This window comes from Condylura cristata, unplaced genomic scaffold, assembly GCF_000260355.1.
Source record: "Condylura cristata isolate star-nosed mole 26May11 unplaced genomic scaffold, ConCri1.0 scaffold00010, whole genome shotgun sequence".
In the NCBI taxonomy this organism is placed as follows: Eukaryota; Metazoa; Chordata; class Mammalia; order Eulipotyphla; family Talpidae; genus Condylura; species Condylura cristata.
The window spans coordinates 29,640,998-29,662,871 of NW_004567111.1; the positions used below are offsets into that span (position 1 = coordinate 29,640,998).

The window sequence follows — 21,874 nt, forward strand, 5'->3', positions numbered from 1 at the left end:
AAGTAGACTGCTGAGGGGAGCAGCGGGTGGGTCAGGAGAGGTCTGCCGCGCCATGTGGATCTCCTCTGGGGCAGGCGGGATTCGAACTCATGAGGAAGTGGCTTTAGCTTCTTAGTGCTGTGCTTTAACCCACTGCACCACCAGGGAGGGACCTTTTGCTTGTTTTTAATGTAAAAACCATTTTAGCATAAGGGTCACACAAAAATATTAGGCTCTGGCTATAATGCCTCTAGTGGGAGAAAGTTGCCTGTTTTGTCTGTTCCTGTCATCTATAACCGCTTGTCACATTCAGTGGGATTTAGATGAATCTCATCTGGGGTTGACTGATTCTGTGAATGTGGAATGTGCTGATAGGAAAAACATTGTGCATAAAAAAATAGATGAGTCTATTTTGAATATACCAAGTTCATTTCTGCATGACGGCATTGTTTCTGCTCTCCCTTTTGCTTGAAATACCCCTTTTCCTATTCCCCATGCCCAAATCCTTTTCTTTATTTTGGTCTTTCCTTAGATATTATTTTCTTAGAGACAAAATTTCATTTGTCAGACTTAAAGCTTTTAAATAGTTGTTTCCCTTTTCAGGTAGTTGGCACCCCATTTTGGCTTAGGGCAAAAATCTGGGAATCATCTTTGACTTTTATTTCACCCTTATATCCTTCCATGTGGTATAATCAGTGCTTGGCACACAGAAATTGCTCAAAATATCCTTCATATCCTTAGGTGGGTGAACTGGTTTGTGTGACTCATTTAAGACTTCCTCTCCTGAGGAAGTTGTTAATCCAAATCTGATGGTGTGATTGTGGTGAAGAGATGCTGTTAGAGGCAGGAATCTCAGATGAAAATGCAAAGGCCTTTCGGTTATAAAATGTTCAAACTTGGAAAGCTTAGTATTAAAATATAAAGAATAATTTTACCCAGTGATTTTAGTCTATCTTTCCTAGTGTTCACTGGTTAAAATCTCCTTGCTGCCCTATTTAAAATGTTGTCTGCCTTTAGCATCATCTTCCAGTTATATACATTCAAAATTTATTAACTCTGCCTTTATACTTTGAATGACTCTAGAGAAGATTGGTAAGTTGGTGTTAGTCTTTCAAAGGAATGGAACACTATACTATATACCTTTTTTGTTTAATGTCTTTGACTTGACATAATTTTTTGGATTCATTGTATTTTCACTACTGACATTTTTTTAAGGCTGTTTAGTATTTTAGTACTCCCTACAGTTTGTGAGGAATACTTGGGTTCTCTGATTATTACGACAAATGCTGCTCTGAAGATTATATGGATATATGGATTATGTTTTTTTTTTTTTTTGTAACTTTTGATGCTTAGTTTAATACTGGCTTTGTTCTATGGCTAGGTATGTTTAATTTTCAAATTGAATGTCTCTTACTATGGGTAATTTTTTTTCTGATTTATATATTTTTACACCATTGTTCAATGTCCTCTCAGTTGTAAGCCCATAAAATGACAACCACCAAGCCATCAGTGACCTGCCTTTTGTCATCCTTCTTGAATTTGTCATTGAAATAGTCTTTCTCTCCTATTTTGTGCCTTCCCATGCCTCCCTCTAATTTATAATTTGCCTGCTAATCCCTCCCCCCATCTCTTGTTTGGTTCCCCTATGTTCCCTCCTATATGTGAAGCCATTGGTAGTTTTCTCTTTCCTTCTGACTTATTTCACTAAGCATAATAGTTTCCAGCTCCATCCATGTTGCTGTGAAAGAGATGAGTTTATCTTTTTTGATTGCTGAATAGTACATTGTGTATAACTACCACATCTTTATTCAGTCATCTGTTTTGGGGATTTTAGGTTGTTTCCATATCATAGATATTATAAATAGTGCTGCAATAAAATGGGAATATAGGGTGCTAGTCGGTGATAAATATAGCTTATAGAACAATTTGTATCATATAATAGTTTTAAAGTATGTTTATGTAGGAATAGAGGATATTTTATAAACATCCATATATGAGAAAACTACCTGAGAAATACCATTTGTCCTTTCAGGCTTTTTTTTTTTCTTGTTGTTATCTTTCCTAAATTTTCTGTGTTGAACAAATAGTACTTTAAAAGTGCTGTAAACCAAATTTGGAATAGGGATAAGTTAAAAAGTTTTAAAGGTAAGTTAAAAGTCAATTTTAGATAATTTAAGCAAAACACGTTGCCAAGTGCTATGTCAGTACAGGTTCAGTGGTATCACCCTTCTAATGGTACATCGCTGATTTTAAAAAATTGGATGTTTGCTTTAACTGTGTTCATCATTTTCATATCCTCTTCCAACTTTATAATTTTATTTCTTGATATATTCCCAGTGAGTTTTTCTCTAGTAAATGAATCATTTTGCTATTGATGAAAATCACCCATTCCCCAGTGCTAATTTGGTTTCTATTACTGGGAATGTGTCCTTAAACAATATAACATCAAATCAATACAAATCAAAGGAGATGAAAAAAGATAAATAAGGCTTTCTGCCATTCCAACTAATGCACTTTTTTCAAAGTTTAATTTCATTTATTTTATTGTGGGAACATTGATTCATAAAACTGCATATGATCCAGAGATCTGAAATAACAACTCTTGGTTCTTGTTACCGTACCACACCACCAAATCATCTTAGTCTGTTGTGATCCTTTCTCTCCCTCACTGATAACCGGTTTCATGGTGTTTTATTTTTTTCTTGCAAAATTTTATTTTTTCTTTCTATGTGCATTTGGTATTAGATTAATATTGGCTTCCTGAAATGTGAGGGTTCTTCCTTCCTTAGTTTTTGTGAAGACTTTGAGAAAAAGGTATTTGTCTTTGAAGATTAGTAGGACACACTAGTGAAACCATCCTTTCCTTGTTCTTTATTATTTGGGAGACGTGATTATTGTCTCCATTTTCTTGATGGTAGTTGTAGTTCAGATTTTTCAATTTCTTTTAAAGTTAGTCTTGAAAGGTGTGGTGCATTTCAAAGAATTTGTTCATTCTAGATCATTACATGTATCAGCATATGAATGGTCATAGTAGTCTCTCATGGGCCTCTAGTATTTGTGGATGCCCATTGCAGCTTCTTTCTTTACTGTGTCTATTCATATTTTCTCCCTGTTTTGTGAACCTTGCTACAAGTTTGTCTGTTTTATTGTTTTTGAGAACCAATTTTTGGTTTCATTAACCTTTTGGACGGACTTTTTGATTTGTATTTAATATCTGCTCTAATTTTCATTCTGTTTACTGGCTTTTGGCTTCATTTATTCATCTTTTTCTAGCTTCTTAAGGTGAGCTTTCATTTGTTGATGTGGGCCTTTATTTCTATATACTCTCCTCTTAGTTCTGTAAGAACAGAACTGCATCCCAAAAGTTCTGGTAGTAACTTATATTTTCATTTTTGTTTTATCTCTAGGTATTTTTTTTTTCATTATTTGATTTCCTCATTAACTCAATGGTCCAATATACATTCATAGTATATTGTTGAGTGTCTGCTTAGTTCAGGTTTTTCCTGCTTTTGATTAAGTTTAGATTTCCTTTGATATTGTTGTGATCAGAGAGGATACTTTAATTATGTACTTTTAAAATACAGCCTTGTATATTTTTTCACAGCATAGGATTTCTCCATAGTTTTATGACCAGGAAATTGCCCATAGTCCTCCACCACATTCTGGCAAACTTGACTCCCTCTCTCCCATCTTTTTTTTTCCTCCCCTCCTAAGTATCTCATATCTAGAGTCAATTTCAAGGGTCAGTTTTACAGTTGCTCATTCTGACCTTCGGTTTCTCTAGTTTCCACAAATAAGTGAAATCACTGGTATTTCTTTTGCCTGGCCCACTATGTTTAGAATAGTACCTTCCAGTTCCACACATGTTGTCACAAATGGCAGGAGTTTTATCTTTGTCGATTGCTGAATAGTATTCTATCTCTTGAGCCACACATCTGTTCTGGGACATTTTTTTTTTAAAGATTTATTTATTTATATACAGAACTGGGGTACAGACCAGAGAAGCGGAGGGTGAGAGAACTCACAGGGACAGAGTGGGGAGCAGAACAGGCAGATCAACTAAGTACACTGCTGAGGGGAGCAGTGGGTGGGCCAGGAGAGGTCTGCCACACCATGTGGTCACCTCCGGGGCAGGCGGGGATCGAACTCATGCGGAAGCAGCTTAAGCTTCGTAGTGCTGTGCTTTAACCTGCTGAGCCACCAGGGAGGGCCACTGGGACATTTTTTTACATATCTTGGCAATTATAATTAGAGCTGCTACAAACATAGACAGGCAAATTTCCTCTTGAATTAATATTTTTGGATTCTTTGGATAGATCTGAGTGAAGATACTTGATGTGTATTCAGATTTTAAGTTTATTGACACTTGTTTTGTGACCCAATATGTAGTTATTTTGGAGAATGTTCCATGAGCACTGAAGAAATGCGTATTGACTCATTTATTATTTTTTTTTTTTGGTGGTGCAGTGCCTTATAAATATCTGCTAAGTTCATGTGGCCTAAGGGTATTATTTCCTTTTTTATTTTCTGTCTGGTTGATCTGTGCATTGATGAAATATAGTGTTGATAGTTGAACGAATGAGTTCTTTCTTTGGTGCTTAGAATTCAGTCATTTTAATAATCATTATTGTATTGAGTTGTTATTTTTGTCTGTGACAAAAGCAAATTACTCTATCTATATAATTCCTCTGATACACACTTCATTGTTTTTACGATATTTTGAATTTGAAAGAGTTATATTGCAAGCCCTTTGGTTTTACTATCTTTTGAGGTTACATGAATTATAGACTTACAGGTTTATGGGTAACTGGATGGAAATTTTCCCCTCAAAATAATACTGCGAATAGTTGTATGCATTTGTTAATATGAAAGTTGAGTTAATATAAATTATAACTATTTTGATGGAAAATCTTCACCCAGTATGAATTAATATTACTATTGCTTATTTTACAGGGGACGCTTAAGCGTAGTCGACAGATTTCATCTCAGGAATTTATCCATGAACTGAAAATGGGGGTTGCAGATGAGAGACTTGTCACATGCCTGGAGTCCCTACGAGTATCATTGACTAGTAATCCTGTGAGGTAATTCATCTATCTGAATATCATCAGGGCATGTTAGTTCATTAAATAACTGTCATTAATCTGTCATTTTCATTTAGTACTTTCTTCATGGTGTGTGTAAATAAATAGCTTGTATACCTCAACAACTTCTCAAGGTAAAAATGGAGTACATTAATATTTATATTTGTGAAGAAATAGAGTTTCAATAGTACTTTTTATATTACTGAATAATAGTCTGTGGATAAATTTTTTCTCAGAATTTTTACCAACTTAATGTTTCATTCAGAAAAATCATAAAGTAACAATTCAGTTTGTCAGTGTGAATTTTGACCTTGCATGCATACTCCTTTCTGTTTGAGATAGTTACTGTAGCAAACAATATCTAGGATGCCCAGTAAAATCTTAATTTCTGATATACTTAGACTGAGAAATTGTGTTTTATCTGAAATCCAAATTTATCCAGAGACCCTGTACTCTGTAAGTCATTATTACTGTATTATTATTCTACAACTCAGCTCTTAGGGTTGTTACCAGATATTCTTGAAAAATTTGAGGCAGAAGTTGTTATGAAATGTCTGAGTAATAGTAGACTCAAAATTTTAAAACTGTGAGGGTCCAAGTTTGGTAATTTTTTTCGCTTACTATATAATAACTGAATGCTTATTTCTGCATAAAAAATATCTTATTTGCATATATGCACTTATATATATTTATATGCATTTATTTTGAGGACTACTTACAAACTGGAAATTATTGATAAAGTTAATGATAATAATCTTATATTTTCTCAATTAGCATTTTATTTGATGTTTCCAAAGTGTTACCATTGATCGACAGCATGTAAAACAGATGACAACTTTTCATGTCTAGCTGCTGAGACAAAGTGTGATATAACTTGGGAGTACATGAAGAATGAGCAAAGGATCTTTAGGATATTTTCATTCTGTTTTTTTAATCATTTCACTACATCCAGTCTGTTCTCTAAGCTGTAAGATAATCTTGAACATGAAGCTAGAGATTCCATGGGTCTTATTTACCTCTTTAACACGTTTATCATAATACAAAGTGTATACTAAAGATTGGTTTATTGTACTTGATGACATTTAAGTTTAGTCATGTAGTTTTAGCTATTGCTAGTTAGACCTGAAAAGCTCTGGCTTACAGCTAAATCTCTTCTATTAAAAATTATTATTGAAAAAAAAATTATTATTGAGTGCCTACTATTTTCCAGGTGCTATGATAGATGTCAGACCTGAGTAAAGAACAAAACAGATTTGTGCATTGTTCATAAGGAATTTAAATATAGGAAGAGGATATTTAGGAGTAATACAGTAAAAATACAGTGTTGGAGTAAACACTCCAGTTTGTCCAGTAGCCATTGGACACTGGAGATACTTATATTCATGATTTCCCAATGTTAATAGAAAGATCTTCCCTTGAACTTTTTTTTTTTTTTTTTTTTGTGGAGAGGTCTTTCCATATGTGAACAGATGCATATGATAGTCAAAACTTGAAAGAGTTTTCTGGGAATTCATGTATATTATTATAGGTATGATTTTTCATTTTTTTTATCCCCCCCAAAACTGAAAAGTAATGTTGTATGTCTTCACTTGAATCTTATTTTTAAGAAAAAACTTGTGGATTTTTTTCCTCACAAATCACTCGTTCTAGAATATATTATCAGGCATTCATAAGTACTATGAATGTTTTCTATGAAATAGTCTTTATAAAAGAGAAAGACTTTTTTTCATTGGGGATATTATTCTGCAAATGTGGCACTTTATGTAGTGAGAAAATTGAGAAGACTGAAATATTTCAGTATGCATTGCAGTAATTAGATGAATGACTTGGCTGTACTTATAAAGGCCTCTGATCAAATCTTTTGTACTTTGTAGTTTCTTCATGTTTTCTTTTTCATTGTCTCTTAATTTTTGCATATAAGAACTAGGGTACAGACCAGAGATAAGCGGTTGAGAGGATTCATCAGGGACACAGTGTGGAGTAGAACAGGAAGATTGACTGAAGTACACTCCTGAGGGGAGCTGCAGGTGAAACAGGAGAGGTCTGCTGCTCTATGTGGATCACCTCTCTGGCCTGGGATCAAACTTAAGTTGGCAGTGTCTGGTTACAGCTTAATATTGCTGGAACTTTAACTCTTTGCACTATCAGGGAGGCCCCCAGGTTTTCTTTTCAATGTGTAGTATATGACTAAATTAAGAGAGAAGAAATTCTTACTTTTGTAAGCTTCTAAAATCTGTTACAGCTGCGTTATTAGTGAGTAGATAAGGGTTACAATTCTTCAATGTGTTGGCCCTCTCTGGTGGCACAGCAGGTTAAAGCCCAGCACTAAGAAGTTAAAGCCACTTCTGCATGAGTTTGATTCCCACCCCAGGAGGTGACCACATGGTTTGGCAGGCCTCTCCTGACCTGCCCACTGCTCCCCTCAGCAGTATACTTCGTCCATCTGCCTGTTCTGCTCCCCATTCTGTCTCTGGTGAATCCTCTTGCTGCCCCTGCACCTCTGGCCTATACCGCAGTTCTGTATGCATAAATAAATAAATCTTTTGAAAAAATTCTTTAATGTTTGAGTAGAGTTAAATGTAGAAATCACTGGCCTCTTATTAATGATAACTGTCCTATGTTGGTTGGGCATTAAGAGTTATTTGAATTAAAAATCAAGGGAAACGTAGGCTTCTCTTTCCCTACTTCCACCCCCAGAAAACACTATTTTTTGAGTCATTCATTGAGTACTGAAATTTTGACTACTAGGAGCCTTTCAAACTTTTATTATCAGATGGTGACTTATGTGAAAATTAGTACATTAAACACTAGGCTATTGCTTTGTTTTATGAGGAGTTGGTTTGAAGAATATAATATTATTCTGTTTGAAGTTTTGTTATTCAGTATTTTTAGTGACAGTTTTGACCTAAAAGACATGGTTGTTTTATTTTGGAATACTAAGGAAAAGTCCAACTTCAAGTCCTCAAATTAATTTCAGCGGATTCAGACACAGTTGACAATTATGTTTAGCTATCGAATATGTTGAGATGGAAATGTAGAAAAAAGGTAGACGCTGACTGATTATGATTGATATCAAGCAATTAAGCTCATACCCATCTATGAATATAGCAAATTAGTTATAGGATACATCTTCATTTTCTCAATTTAATGCTGCTGTCAAGGTTAAGATTTCTGTCTCAGATAATAGAGTCTTATTAGGTCTTTGTGTTTTTTACTTTTAGCATTATTTTCTTTACTCCTGGTTAATGTGCATTTTATGAAGTTTATAAGAAATATTTTTTTCAGAAGTTTTTATTAGGAGTTTTCTAAGGAGGTTTTGAAACTAGGATTGAGAAAAATCACTTTAGAAAATGTGTATTAAATTCTGTTTACTGTAAAGCAGCTGAACAACTTCTGTATCTTTTTTTCCACTTAATCAGTGTCATGTTTGGAATCTAGTTACTCTTCATTTGTGGGCTTTGGCAAATATGAAGCCAATAGAAGCACTTAACTCTGCAGTTCTTGCATGTTTTGTCTACAAGCAGATGTGTGAAGATAGAAAGAAAAACTTGTTGGAACAGTAAGATCAATATACTTAGTCATATCAACATGTTTGAGGATAGGAAAAGAAAAGCTTGTGGTAAACACTGAGAATAATATATTTCATGGTGTCAGTGTAATATGAAAAATAAGACTAAAATTTTTGAAGTTACTAATACTATGATTTTATAAATTATTTTTAGAAGGTGTTAATCATATGGAATAGGCTCTTTGTCATGCAGAAAATAAGGCTTGGCCTGCTGACTAGTGAGATATTATAGACCACTGCTCTATACATTTGAAGCCTTCTCACCTCCCTCTTTACTTCTACATCCTGCTTTTCTATCCTGTGGTAATACTGTTCTGAAGTTTGACTTTATTATTATTGCTCATTTCATTTTAGTTTTACTTATATATTTATTCATAATTAATACATACCGATTGTGTCTTTTTTTTAAAGATTTATTTATTTGTGCCTACAGAATTGGGCTACAGGCCAGAGGTGCAGGGGTAATAAGAGCAGTCACCAGAGACAGAGTGGGGAGCAGAACAGGCAGACTGACTGAAATAAACTGCTGAGGGGAGCAGTGGGAGAGACTAGAGAGGTCTGCCATGCCATGTGGTCTCCTACCTGGCCTGGGATTGAACTTGTGTTGAAGTGGCTGTGGCTAGCTTCATAGTGCTATGGTTTAACCCGTTATGCCACCAGGAAGGGCCCTAATGGTTGTTTTTATGTGATTTTGAGCCTCACATAAATGACATCTTCCATATATTATTCTGAGACTTGTATTTTCTTACTTTTTCCCTATATTTGTAAAGGTTGATATATTTAGCAACTTATGTCTTATAAAATCACTTCTCAAACTGTCAGTGGGTTGAGTAAGGGCTGTCCTAGGACCCCCAAACGTGCATGCTCTAAAGGGGTTCTACCATCTACTACATAAAACAACATATGTTCTTGGTGTAAAATAACTTTAAGAGTAGTGTGCTTAAAGAGAAAATGGAAAAACAAAGGTTTTTTTTTTTTTTTTATAAACCACCCAAAGTTACCCATTGTGTCATGGGTATATGGCCAGCTAAACAGGATTGCTTAAAAATGGAGCCACTGAGACCTAGAGGCAAAACACCTTCTGCTGGGGAACCACAGAAAGGGGACTCATGAGGCCAGGCAAGTCTGTGAAGAGAGCACCATCAGATTACAAATCAAGATAAATGTTAACTTTGTCATCCTCCCCTTGGGTCTCTCATGCCAGTCTTTTTCAAAAGTCTTGGCTCCATAAGTCTCTTACATGTTACCAAGTTCTTGGTGCAAGTCCAAAGCCGAGAAGCAAGTACACCCTTACTCATACTTCTTTCTGCCCCCTGTATTGCTCTTCTCTTCCTGTCTTTCCGCCAAGTGCTTGATATCTTCACTTGGCTACTAAGATGCTGGACCCTTGGGAAATACGCAACTACTGTTGGAGAAACGACCAAGACACAGTGACAGGGAGAGTAATAACCTTGGTCATTGCTTTTTTTCTCATCATCTCATTAAGGTGGTTGTTTACATTGCCTGGAAATTGTAAACTGCTTGATCAAGACCTTTGAGACAGCAAAAAAGTAGAATGGGGAAGAAGGGAAGTGACAGGAAGTGTCATTACAGGACCAAACAGCAGACACATAGTCAGTAGAAGTTAAATATCAGTAAATGTTAAATTTCTATTTCTTTCTGTTAGTATCATTGTCAGCATAGCTTCATTGTCTTATTGACAGAAGATGTGAAGAAAAATGCCTTCAGAGTATGTTCAATAATATGGTCCTTAAATCAGGCCAAAACTTAAAAGAATGCAGAGGACTCTCCAGCTCTGATTTTCTTAAAATACCTGTAAAGACTGATTATATCATCACTCATACTTCCCTCTCTGAGTTCCTGCCTTTATTTCAGGACTTTCTTTTTTAATTTTTAACTTGGCCCCATAAAGATCTTATTTTTCTGTTTGTGCCCCACAAAGAGACCTTTCCTTTATGTCAATTGTAGTCTTGTTTCACACATACAAATGCAAGAAATTGGTTTTTGTGGTGATACTAATGACACCTCTCTTGGCCTTTAAATGTGAACTCATTTAAATGATGGATGTAGAGGATAAATGACAAAGTATCAGTTCTTGCTAAAAAAATTAGATTGAAGAGCACAGCTGGCACTGGAAGAGGAAATACAGTTTTTACTTTGCACTGAATTGGACTGATCAAGTTGTCATGGTATTGGAAGGAGTCTTCAGGCCATTGTCATTTCCTCATGTGCATCAGTTTAACAAATTAATGCTTCCTCTTGGGGGACATACAAGTAAGGAGGTAGAACCTCTCCCTCACTAGAAATGAGGGAAGATAGTAAATATTACATGTTCCAGTTTATTTTCATTTCCATGACATGTTTTTGATTTTTTAAAAAAGATTTATTTGTTTATGCACACAGAACTGGGGTACAGGCCAGAGGTGAAGGGATGGCAAGAGGATTCACCAAAGACTGTAGGGAGTAGAATAGGCTGACTGACAAAGCACACTGCTGAAGGGAGTAGCGGGCAGGTCAGGAGAGGTCTGCTGTGCCATGTGGATCACCTCTGGGGTGAGGATCAAACTCATGCTGAAGTGGCTTTAGCTTCTTAGTGCTGTGCTTTAACCTGCTGCACCACCTGGGAGAGCCCCTGTTTTAGAATTTTAAGGTAAGATATGGGATACATTATTCTTAAGTTAGCAACAGAAAAGTTTGAGAATTATTATGTACAGAGTTTGTGTTACCAATAGTGATGGTTTCTGAAATGAGCAGAGGGGTGAAGGTTTCCCTAGGTGATTTACATTCTTGAATGTCTCATGCCTGTCTTCTTTTTATTCTCATTTTATATTGATGTCAAATAGGCAAGTAAATGCTGGTGGCTTTATGTTTTCTCTCCTCCGTTGTTCAATACCACTTCTACATATGACATTTAAATATCACTATTTAAAATTAAATGAAAATAAATCAACATTTCAGGTGCTCAAAGATGACTACTGGCAACCATATTAGATAACAGCTATAGACTATAATCATTAAATTCTTTTAGTTAACGCTGCTTCTATGCCTTAGTTATTCTGTGTAGCTACTTACTTTTCATCACATTAATACTGCATGATGATTATATTCTCAAAGTTACATTCAGGACTTAGAGAGTACCTCTGAATTAAACATTTTTTTTTAACCTTTGAAGATCAGTGAGCACTCGAGAGTGCTGAGAGAAGAACGGAGCAAGGGAGGCTGTGCTTATCTTGGTCATCTCTTGCTCACTTGACAAGATGACACTTTATTCCAGCCATTGAGTAACAGGGAGAGGCAAGGTATGTCTTGTCAGGTCTGTAATAGGCCTTCATTGTGACTGCCTGTAGTCTACATGAGGGAATCAGCAACATGATGCCTTAGAGAAGTCATATAACATCTCCTTGGTTGGCTAAAAATACTAGTGGGATACACTTTTTAAAAAATAAAATATTTTCTTGGATGTACATGTTCTTTTTATCAACAATATTTCACAGGTTATTTTTCTAATAAAAAGTCAACAAGTGCAAAGAGGTAGAATGTTAGTATGCTACTTCTGTATCTAGATACTACTACAGATCTTAAGATGGGTCTGTGGCCCTCCCTGATGTTGCAGCGGGTTAAAGCACAGCACTAAGAAGCTTAAGCCACTTCTGCATGAGTTTGATCCCCGCCTGACCCGGAGATGACCTGCATGGCTCGGCAGACCTCTCCTGACCCGCCCGCTGCTCCCCTCAGCAGTGTACTTCGTCAATCTGCCTGTTCTGCTCCCCACTCTGTCCCTGGTGAATCCTCTCACCCTCTGCATCTCTGGCCTGTACCCCAGTTCTGTATGAATAAATAAATCTTTAAAAAAAAAAAGATGGGTCTTGTGTTGTTTACGTCTAAATTATTCAGGTTCGTAACTATTATGACACTTCAGATTGCTTTAAAGAAGTATTTGTTGAAAATACCCTCTAATTTTACACCACTTTGCTGTCTTTTACAAAGTGCTTTAACACGAATGAAATATTAATGAAGAAATACCCTGGAAAAAAATAACTATTAATGTTTTCAAATAAGTTGGTATTTTTAAAGGGCAAGTCATTACTTTCCAATGTTTCCACAATCCCCCCAAAGCTGGTGTCAGGGAGAGACTCTAGGAGACTAAATGTATCCCACTGGTAGGAGGCTTTTCCTTTTGTGAACTATCATTCATACTATTGCTTGGTTTTGGCTTGTAGATGTATTAAAACATGTCATAATTACTAGTTTCAAAGTTAACTGTACCTGTATCTGAAAAACTTTGACTTTGAATGCAAGGTTAACAATGAAAGTAGATTACATTGAAAATATAGTAATTGCATTTAACAGAGAAATACATATTTTCTTTACATGGTGAATAAGAACTGTGTAGCTCAATTTATACTTGACCTGAATGGTCCGAGAATTGTAAAGTGCTCCCAGTCTATTTAGAAATATCTATCTCCCACTCTTTTTAAAAATATAAATGACTGTTAGAATGGACCAGATTAGTTTAAAAAGCTTCTATTAAATGTAAACTCAGTCACAATGTAATATAGGGTCTTAGATCTTCATTTTCAAAGTAGAGTAGCTTGATATTGAGGCATACAAGGTAAAATATGTGACTAAAGATGTAATTATTTGAAAACATCAGTTTACTTTTAAAAAGACAAGAAAAGATAGTGTTGTCATACAATTTGGGAAAAAGACTACTAAAAGCCTACTAAACTGATACAACTCACCAGGGATGTAAAGGTGACATATAAGAAACATACTTTCTTTTTGATAAGTATTTTCTGGCAATGTAAGTCACATTTGTTCAGATCTATGATAGCATTCAGTATGAATTTATTTACTGAATACTTTGGTTTCTTTAGCAAAAATCAATAATTTCACCACTGAATATATTTAACCAGGAAGTACTAAGACCTAGTAACTTAGTTCTCTTCATACAATGCGTGTAAAGGTTTATTCCTTAGACTAAAAAAAATTTAATTATTGTGATCTTAGTCTTAATATTCCCTGATATAAATATATAAAGAAAGAACGTAACTATACGTAGAGGCCTTAGTACACAGGGAGGCATGATTTATCGATGATATAAGGAGCTTTAATTTTTATGTTTCAGAAAACTATAAAATGGTACTCAGCTTTATCATCCATATTGGCCAGGGAGTTCTAGTTCTTTTGTTAGAAGGGCAATATATGTCAGAAAGAAATATAGTTTTCATATGTCTTTCATATGTTAAAATTCATAAAAGGAACAAATATCCACATTAGATTAGAACCACTGAGGTCACTTGAAGTGCCTCTGCAGAGATAAAGAGAAATTAAGCTCATTTGAACAGAAGTCCACTAAAAGTCTGCGAAGTGATGTGATGGAAACGCTCTGTGTCTGTGTTCACTGTGTGCCACGTGGCACTTGAGCACTTGAAATGTGACTAGAGTGATTGAGGAATTGAATTTTAATTGAATTTGAATATCCTCATGCTGCTAGTGGCTACCCTATTGGATGGTACAGATTTGGAGATGAGCTATTCATGTAATTTTCCTTGTACACTTGTTTTGAACCTCCACGTTCTAGAGTCTCTTTGGGTATGGCTGCTCTCTCCACCAGGCTGTGAATTTCTGAGGATGACAAAGTATTCTATTTCTATGTAACCTTCAAATGGGATTCAAATAGTATTGGAGTGCATGTGAAGTGGATCTGAATAGTGTTAAAAGAATAGGGAAATTAAAGAATATTATGAAGTAAGATGCATAAGACTGTTATTGTTCATTTTTCAGAATAGAAGGTCAAGTATTTTGAGTGTCTTTATGTACTTTTCTATTGGAAAACAAGAAGAGATGCAAGGGCCTCTCCTTGTCCTTAGGTTGCTGGGATTCCATTTGTACATATTCAATGTACTCTAAAGAATAAATGATACCACCAGCTTATAGCTAATTAAGACCTTACATATGTGGTATGGGTAACATGGCATTTGAGTATGGTAGAGGATGTATATCTTAATCCACTCTTGCAACAAGTATTCCCAAGTGCTGGCTAGCACCACAGCACTAAAGACATGTGGGGGAGAGAACTAGAAAACAGGTAGTAAATCAAACCAAAGTTAGCATTAAATCAGTTAAAGATCTTAAAGAGCTTTTAAATGCAGGCTGGTTAGAAAATGTCTTTCTGAAGTGGTCAAGTACAAGAGACAAAAAGGACAGGAGCTAATTAATAGAGACTTGGCTCTGGTGTTGCGCTAAGCTCCTCTTCAGCAAGGGAGTTCCTGAGATGGGGGAACAGTGTGGCAGGAGAGTAGGGTTCGTGGCTCCATGGCCTTTGGAAAACATAATCAAAGTATCTTCTAACCATGTCAGTTTGAGGTCTCAGAGTTTCACAGTTCAAGTTATCAAATAAGTGGTTGGATATAGAGTCTGGTCCTTAATAAAGTGGATTGGTAATATTTATCTGTTAATTATTATTGGATTGAACCCAAAGCTCTGAGAATGGCTAAGATCCAGGGGTGGGGTATATGTATATAAAGAACGAGAAATGTGCCCAGAACATATCCTGAGGAGGAATGGGAGCACTGGTACCTGGTCCAGAATGGGAGAAATCAGGCCACTGGGGAGAGAACCCACAAAACTGGCTTCCTGAAACTTACTGAGAAAAAAACATTTAAAAAGAAGGAAGTGGCAAATCTCCTAGAAGGATCCAGAGAGGAGGGGGTTGGCATTGACAAGAGAAGTGTTACTGTTGACCTTTGAGAAAGGCAGTTTTTCTTTGTGGGTAGCAGAAGCAAGAATGAATGAATGGTGTTGAAGTACCAACTGTGCTTGTGATGAAGTCACTTGAGAGCCTTTGCTCCGAAAGAGAGGCAATGTAACTAGTGATTCCTGGGGTCATAGGAGTGGAACCCAGTGATCCAGTGAGAATGGGAAAGGAAACTTGAGTATGATCCTTGAGAGATGAAATCATTGTATTTGTTACAGAATAGATAACTATTTTCAAGAGCTCATTGGGAGTCAAGGCAGCAGTCAGCTTAACTATTAAATTTATTGGACTGCTCTGCTTGCTACTAGTATTTAGGGTGAGGGTTGCTGACAGAAGACCTAAAATGTGAACATAATTTCTCTTTGCTCATATGTTGAATTTCTGTATTTAAAGTGAGCAATTCAGTTAGTACTTCCTTGGAATAATATGAACTGGTGAGATTTGAGACTAAGAAACTTAAACTCACTGATATTTTATTTTCAAAACTATTTGCTAGTGAACTGAAGTTTGGCTCAGATTAAATACATACTAGTATATATTATTTAGTTTTTTAGTGTATGCTATCCATTCATCTCTTACTATCTTTTCATCTAAATATCAAAAACTCAGGTTTCTTGTATAGGTCCTTTATTTTTTTTTCATCAGTAAAGTACATCTGAATTTCATTTTATTGGAGTAGTTTCTTTAGCCATTTTATACTTTTGGCTATGTTACAGGTAAAAATTGAAGAGTAGAATAGATGACTCAGTTTGTTACTCTGCTATTTCTTCTGATATTACAAGTGGGAATAATGACTAGTTTAGATATGTAATTTCTTTAATAAAAGTTAATTCATGGATATACAATGGTGGCTGTATGTAGAAGTTGAGTAGATTTTCAGTCGGAACCTTATTTAGCTCCTGATTTCCCTGTGTTGGTTTTGTGTAATTTGGGGCTAGACCATTGAATAGTAGTGGGTGGAGGTTTGTTTTGCCCTATAGGGCAGGCTAATTGCTATGTACTCCCCCCTCCATAGAGCTGTTCATTTTAGGCATTTAGTCACCTTGTTAAGGATAGGTGAAAATGAAAACTTAAAATAAGCTATAATTATATTCTGCATTGGTGATATATTACACTGACAGAGGAATGTAAATTGGGTCTGGATATTGCACAGCATTAAAGCTGACCTTCTAAATTTAAGATATGAAATTTGTTATTTTGTCACATGTGACCAGTGATGTATTCTTCCCTCCTCAAGGAAGTTCTTATATTGAATTTTAGGCATTTATGTGATTATTCTTTTGGGTAATTAAAAATAGTTTTCTTATTACACAAATTTTAGTTCATTATATATAAATAAATATGCAAAAGAAAATGAAGGAAAAAGTGAAATATTTATATAGGCACGATAACGTGTGTATGTGTGTGTGTGTCCACTGATGAAATACTTGTCTAATGCTGTTCGTTGTTTATTGGAAAACTCAGCTAAAGCAGGAAATCATAAGATTAATGATTCAAATATACCTGAAACTTTTTGGTTCAAGACAAACATTTTTTAAACATTTAATGTGGAACACAGACGTTTTATTCATGGAGATAAAGACTGATTGTATAATCTGTATTCTCATACCGACATCTGAGGAGGTTGGGATGTATTCCCCTAAATCACAAACGGTTTTGTAAACCGGTGTTACCTCAGTAAGGAAAGAAAAACCTAGATGGAAGAATTAATAATAATAAAAGCAGACATTAAACACTGAGGAGAAAAAGTGGAAAAGCAGTGGAGAGAATCTTAGTTTTCTGAGTGTAAAATTCTTTTTAAAGTCTTTTGGATAATATCTCTCAATTTCTATTTGTCCACATCATCTCTATAGCTCTATTCATAATGTCATGTTTTAAATAACTTTTTCAATCATTAGACTTATTTCTGTCTAAACTTATTTTAAAATCATTTGATGTGGAACTTAGACTTTTTATTCAAGTAGGGAAAGGCTGACTATGTAATCCATAAAAATAGTAAATTATAGAAAGAGTAAATTTTCCCCAATGATATATTGTCTGTATATGTAATCTTCATTACATGTCAAAGTAAAAAGGACAACTGGCTAAGGGTCATAAACAAATGATAAAAGTTTTGAAGTAGGCCCTCCCCAGAGGAACAAAGGGTTAAAGTGTAACACTTTGAAACTATTTGCAGCTACTGTAGCACAAGTTTGATTCCTGGAGAGGGAGGTGCCCCACATGGCACAGCAGACCTCTCCTGTCTCATCTGCTTCTCCCCTCACCAATGTATTTAAGTTGATCTGCCTATTCTACTCTGTCTCACCCCCCCACACTTGTGGCTTTTACCTACTTCTAGTATGCATAAATACATAAAGCTTTAAAAAAAAAAAAAGGAAACTTGGAACACTAGGAAGAAAATAAAACATAAAAAAATTATGGGTAAATGCCATAGATTGCCCTTTTGGGTTTTCTAAATTATGCTAAATTAAGCAAAAATTATAACACTGTCTGATGTGGTTCTAAGTGTATATATAGCAAGTACCTGAGACAGTTACACTAGAAATGGGGTAGTAAAGGGACATTAGTTTGTTAGGGCTGCCTTAACAAAATAATACCCTGGGCAGCTTATACACTGGAAACTTACTTTCTCCCAGTCCAGGAAGTTGGAAACCTTAAGATCAACATGCTGACAGGGTCAGCTGCTTCTGAATGTCTTTCTTTCACTGGCAGATGGCCACTGCTTTGCCCTGTGTGCATATGACTGTCCCACGTGGAATTGTAAATCACATTCAAGTATAATATGGAGAGGCAGGAAAAAGAGAAGACAGACAGAACAAATTAAAAAATACTAGCCATGAAGCCTAACCTATCAATAACAACGTTGTAGGAATAGTTTAAGTATGGCAATTAAGTAGTTAAATATGGCAATTAAAAAGATTGGTAGATATATCCTTTACAACTGAGGTCACCTCAGCTGCTTTGTCTTCAGAAGTAGATCTTGCACCTTCTGTTCCCATAGCCCCATAATTATACTTCATCACGGAAATAATTTTGCTCAACATTTGCTTCAAACACTAGTCTATGATCTTTTCAAGGACAGGCATGTTTTATTCAGTTGTGTGTTTCTCACACGTAGCGCAGTATCAAGCACACAGTTGAGCCCTTGCTAAAGGCTGACTGACTTCCTTAATGAACACTTGAGTTTTAGTAGTAATGAAACACCAGCCTTTGAGCAGCAATCAATCAAGCCCTAAAATACGATGTAGGAGGACAGGGACTCCAGATTCATCATCCTGGCTTGGTATAGATAAGTACTAGTTCTGAAATCAGAACTGATGTTTATGGCATGAAGATTGAGACAGCTCAGTGATGCTGCATAAATTTTGTCATCTCCTGGCTTCTCTTTTTCACATATAGGAAGTAAGGGCACAGACCTGAGCATCAGTAGACCTAGATTCTATTGCAAAGTGACCTTCATGTTTCTCTGTTCTTTTCCATGTATGTATGAGATGAGTAAAGCAGATTGTTTCATTCTAAAAGTATGTATTGAGGGTTTAATCTGTCCAAGGTACTGGGAGTTTAAAGACATAAATGGTTTCTATTCTTCTGGTGTGCATGGTTGGTAAGGGTGACCTTACTCTCAGGTAGGTTTAATCCAGTTTTGATAACCCAAGATGCCCATTTATCTCACTTTCCTTAGCTCCTTTGGGAAGAGGGATTAATAACTACAACTAAAGTGTAAGGGCAAAAAGAGTTTTGTTGCTTTGAGCAGGAACAAAATTTGAGACCTGACTTTTGCCTCTTCTGCTTAATAAGTTGACTATATTGGCTTCATCAAACCGACAATAACATGGGAAATCTGTGTTTTTGATTTCATCCCATGTCTTAGGCATAACTGAATTTCAAAGCCTAAGCTGCTATGAACATTTAAAATGGTGGCAGCATTTAATCCTAAAGTCCTGTGCACACGTGCGCTCTTTTTCCTCCCTCCTTCCTTCCCTCCCCCTCTCTCCCTTCATCTCCTCTGTTCTCCTATATTGAGACCCCTACTTGGAAGTGCTAAACAGTAACATACTTAAAAGTTTTTCTTGAAGCAATTAAAAGAAAAGAGTTCAATATTTCCTGTTATAAAATTTTAAGAGGTTGATTCTGCTTTAAATGGGTACTTAGCACATTACTTTTTGCTGTTTTAAAGCATTTTAAAATACACATCTTACTAATCTGTATGTCATTTCTATTCACAAAGAATATACATTTATACAGTGCTTATTCATCCATGAGTGCAGTTTATAGTTAAACAGCATATGCATGATACTATGCTGACAGCCACAAAATAAATAGTAGAGACTTTGTTTCCTTAAGATTGATCATTTATAGATCAGTTGATAATTTTTCTCCAGATTGCTTCTTACACTTATGATGAGAAATTTTTTACTTCTCTAGAAAGCTATGGATTTTAATAAACCTCTGTCAGGACTGTAGACTTATCTACTCAATATCACTTTTTATCTTGAACATCGTTTCAAAAGAGATGGGATGTTGTATTTGCCCCATCCTTAAAAATAATGTCACTGGAAATAGTAGTGTTGGGGCAAAGATTTTGAGAGAATGTGTTTGTGAAGTGACAATTTTTTATCATACAACTATATGCTGACCTTGCATTTTTTTTAGAAAACAAGTAGCTGTTATGTGCCTATTTAATATGTTTTAATATCATCTTTTTGATTAGCCTTTAACTTGCTATTTTATAAATATGTTAGTGTTTCTTTTGTTTGCAGGCATCTTAGTTTTGTCTCTGCATCCTGTCTGACTCATTCTTATTATGTGTATTAAATGTAATGTGTAATCTGATGTTCAGAAGACTGCTGCTAAATTCTCTGGCTTTATCATTGAGAAATTTATTCCCACCATGAGTTAAAAGATAATATAACTGGATACAGCACCTCTTTACATTTTTATTGGTTCCTTTGCAAACTGTTTTATACTAGTTTCTGTAATATACTTAGGTGAATGTAGCTCTATTTAATGATTCCTTTTCTACAATAAAAGAGTTATCTAGTGGGTGCAAACAGTTGATTTGTGATTTTTCTCTGGGTCGTAGTTATCTAGTTGTTGTAATATTATATTAGGGGTTATGTACTTTAAAAAGAGTTTTGTTGGCCCTCCCTGATGGCGCAGCAGGTTAAAGCACAGCACTAAGAAGCTAAAGCCATTTCCATGAGTTTGATTCCCGCCTGCTCCGGAGGTGACCACATGGCGTGGCAGACCTCTCCTGACCCGCCCGCTGCTCCCCTCAGCAGTGTACTTCGTCGATCTGCCTGTTCTGTTCCCCTCTCTGTCTCTGGTGAAGCCTCTCGCTACCCCTGAGCCTCTGGCCTGTACCCCAGTTCTGTATGCACAAATAAATAAATCTTTAAAAAAAAAAAAGTTTTGTTCTAGAGTTGAACTTTTAATGCTAAATTTAATGTAGTATATGGAGGAGTTGACTTGTGATATATACCTGAAACAGCTACTTGTTTTCTTAAAAAATTGCAAGGTCAGCATATAGTTGTATGATAAAAAATTGTCACTTCACAATATGTTTCAGGTATATATATATATATATATATATATGTTTCAGGTATATATATATATACACACACTCACACACACATATATATATATATATACATATATTCTAAGCTGTATTACTTAAATAAAGATACAAATACCAAAAACTTTAACTAGAAAAAATGTCATGTTATATTAATGTATCAGAGAGCTTATCTTGATGTACTTGAATTGTTTTGCTTCTTAGACTTTACAGTGGTCTTCAACATAGCATATTAAGTACAAAGTTTTTTGTTGTATTAACATATTTTTAGATCACTTTATATTTTTTGGTATAAGGCACTTTTAGGAAAAGTAACTTCATTCTCACATTGATTGATGGTGATAGCATTATGAATAATCCTAAGCCATTTATCTTAGCTGTAGAATATCTTTATGAATGTCCTTTTGGTTATAGGATTGTTGAAAACTTCACTATAGACAAAATACTGAGCCTTTGCTAAAGTACTAACACAAGAAGACCCGATGCAGTCTGTCTGTACATCTCAGTACCAGCTCCAATAAAACTCTTAAATTGTTCCTTATGTGTTTAGTTTCAACCTTCCGTGCTACCTATGAAATAAGAAAAGGTACAGAATAGGGTGTCAGCAAGGTAAGCAGTTAAATGCTGGCCTTCTGATGTCTGCATGAGCCATAAAAATAAAATAGGAAATGCCTATAGGTAACTTTTCCATATAGTGGAGCATAAACTGTCCATTGCTGGAGTAGCATCCTGGCTTGAAAATACCAACTTGTCGTTAACTTTTTTTCTTGCCTAGATTGTAATAGTAACCTGTCCTTCCTTTATAGTAGAAGTATCTTTCCTGCTTAATTATTCCATACCCTTCACTGAACAGAGAATTGAATAAAACAGTCTGCTAAGATGGGTTCTTTAAGTAGTATTTTTATTTT

General features: G+C 35.4%; 1 protein-coding gene across 4 annotated transcripts in view; it reads left to right on the forward strand.

Moving 5' to 3' along the window:
- Positions 1-21,874, forward strand: part of DIAPH3 (diaphanous-related formin 3) — a 442,990-nt gene that overhangs the window by 102,687 nt on the left and 318,429 nt on the right. For all 4 annotated transcript variants that reach the window (XM_004680109.2, XM_004680110.2, XM_004680111.2 and 1 more), the window contains one exon: positions 4,933-5,063. In XM_004680109.2, the coding sequence (XP_004680166.1) occupies positions 4,933-5,063 (131 nt within the window). The remainder of the gene's footprint in view (positions 1-4,932; positions 5,064-21,874) is intronic.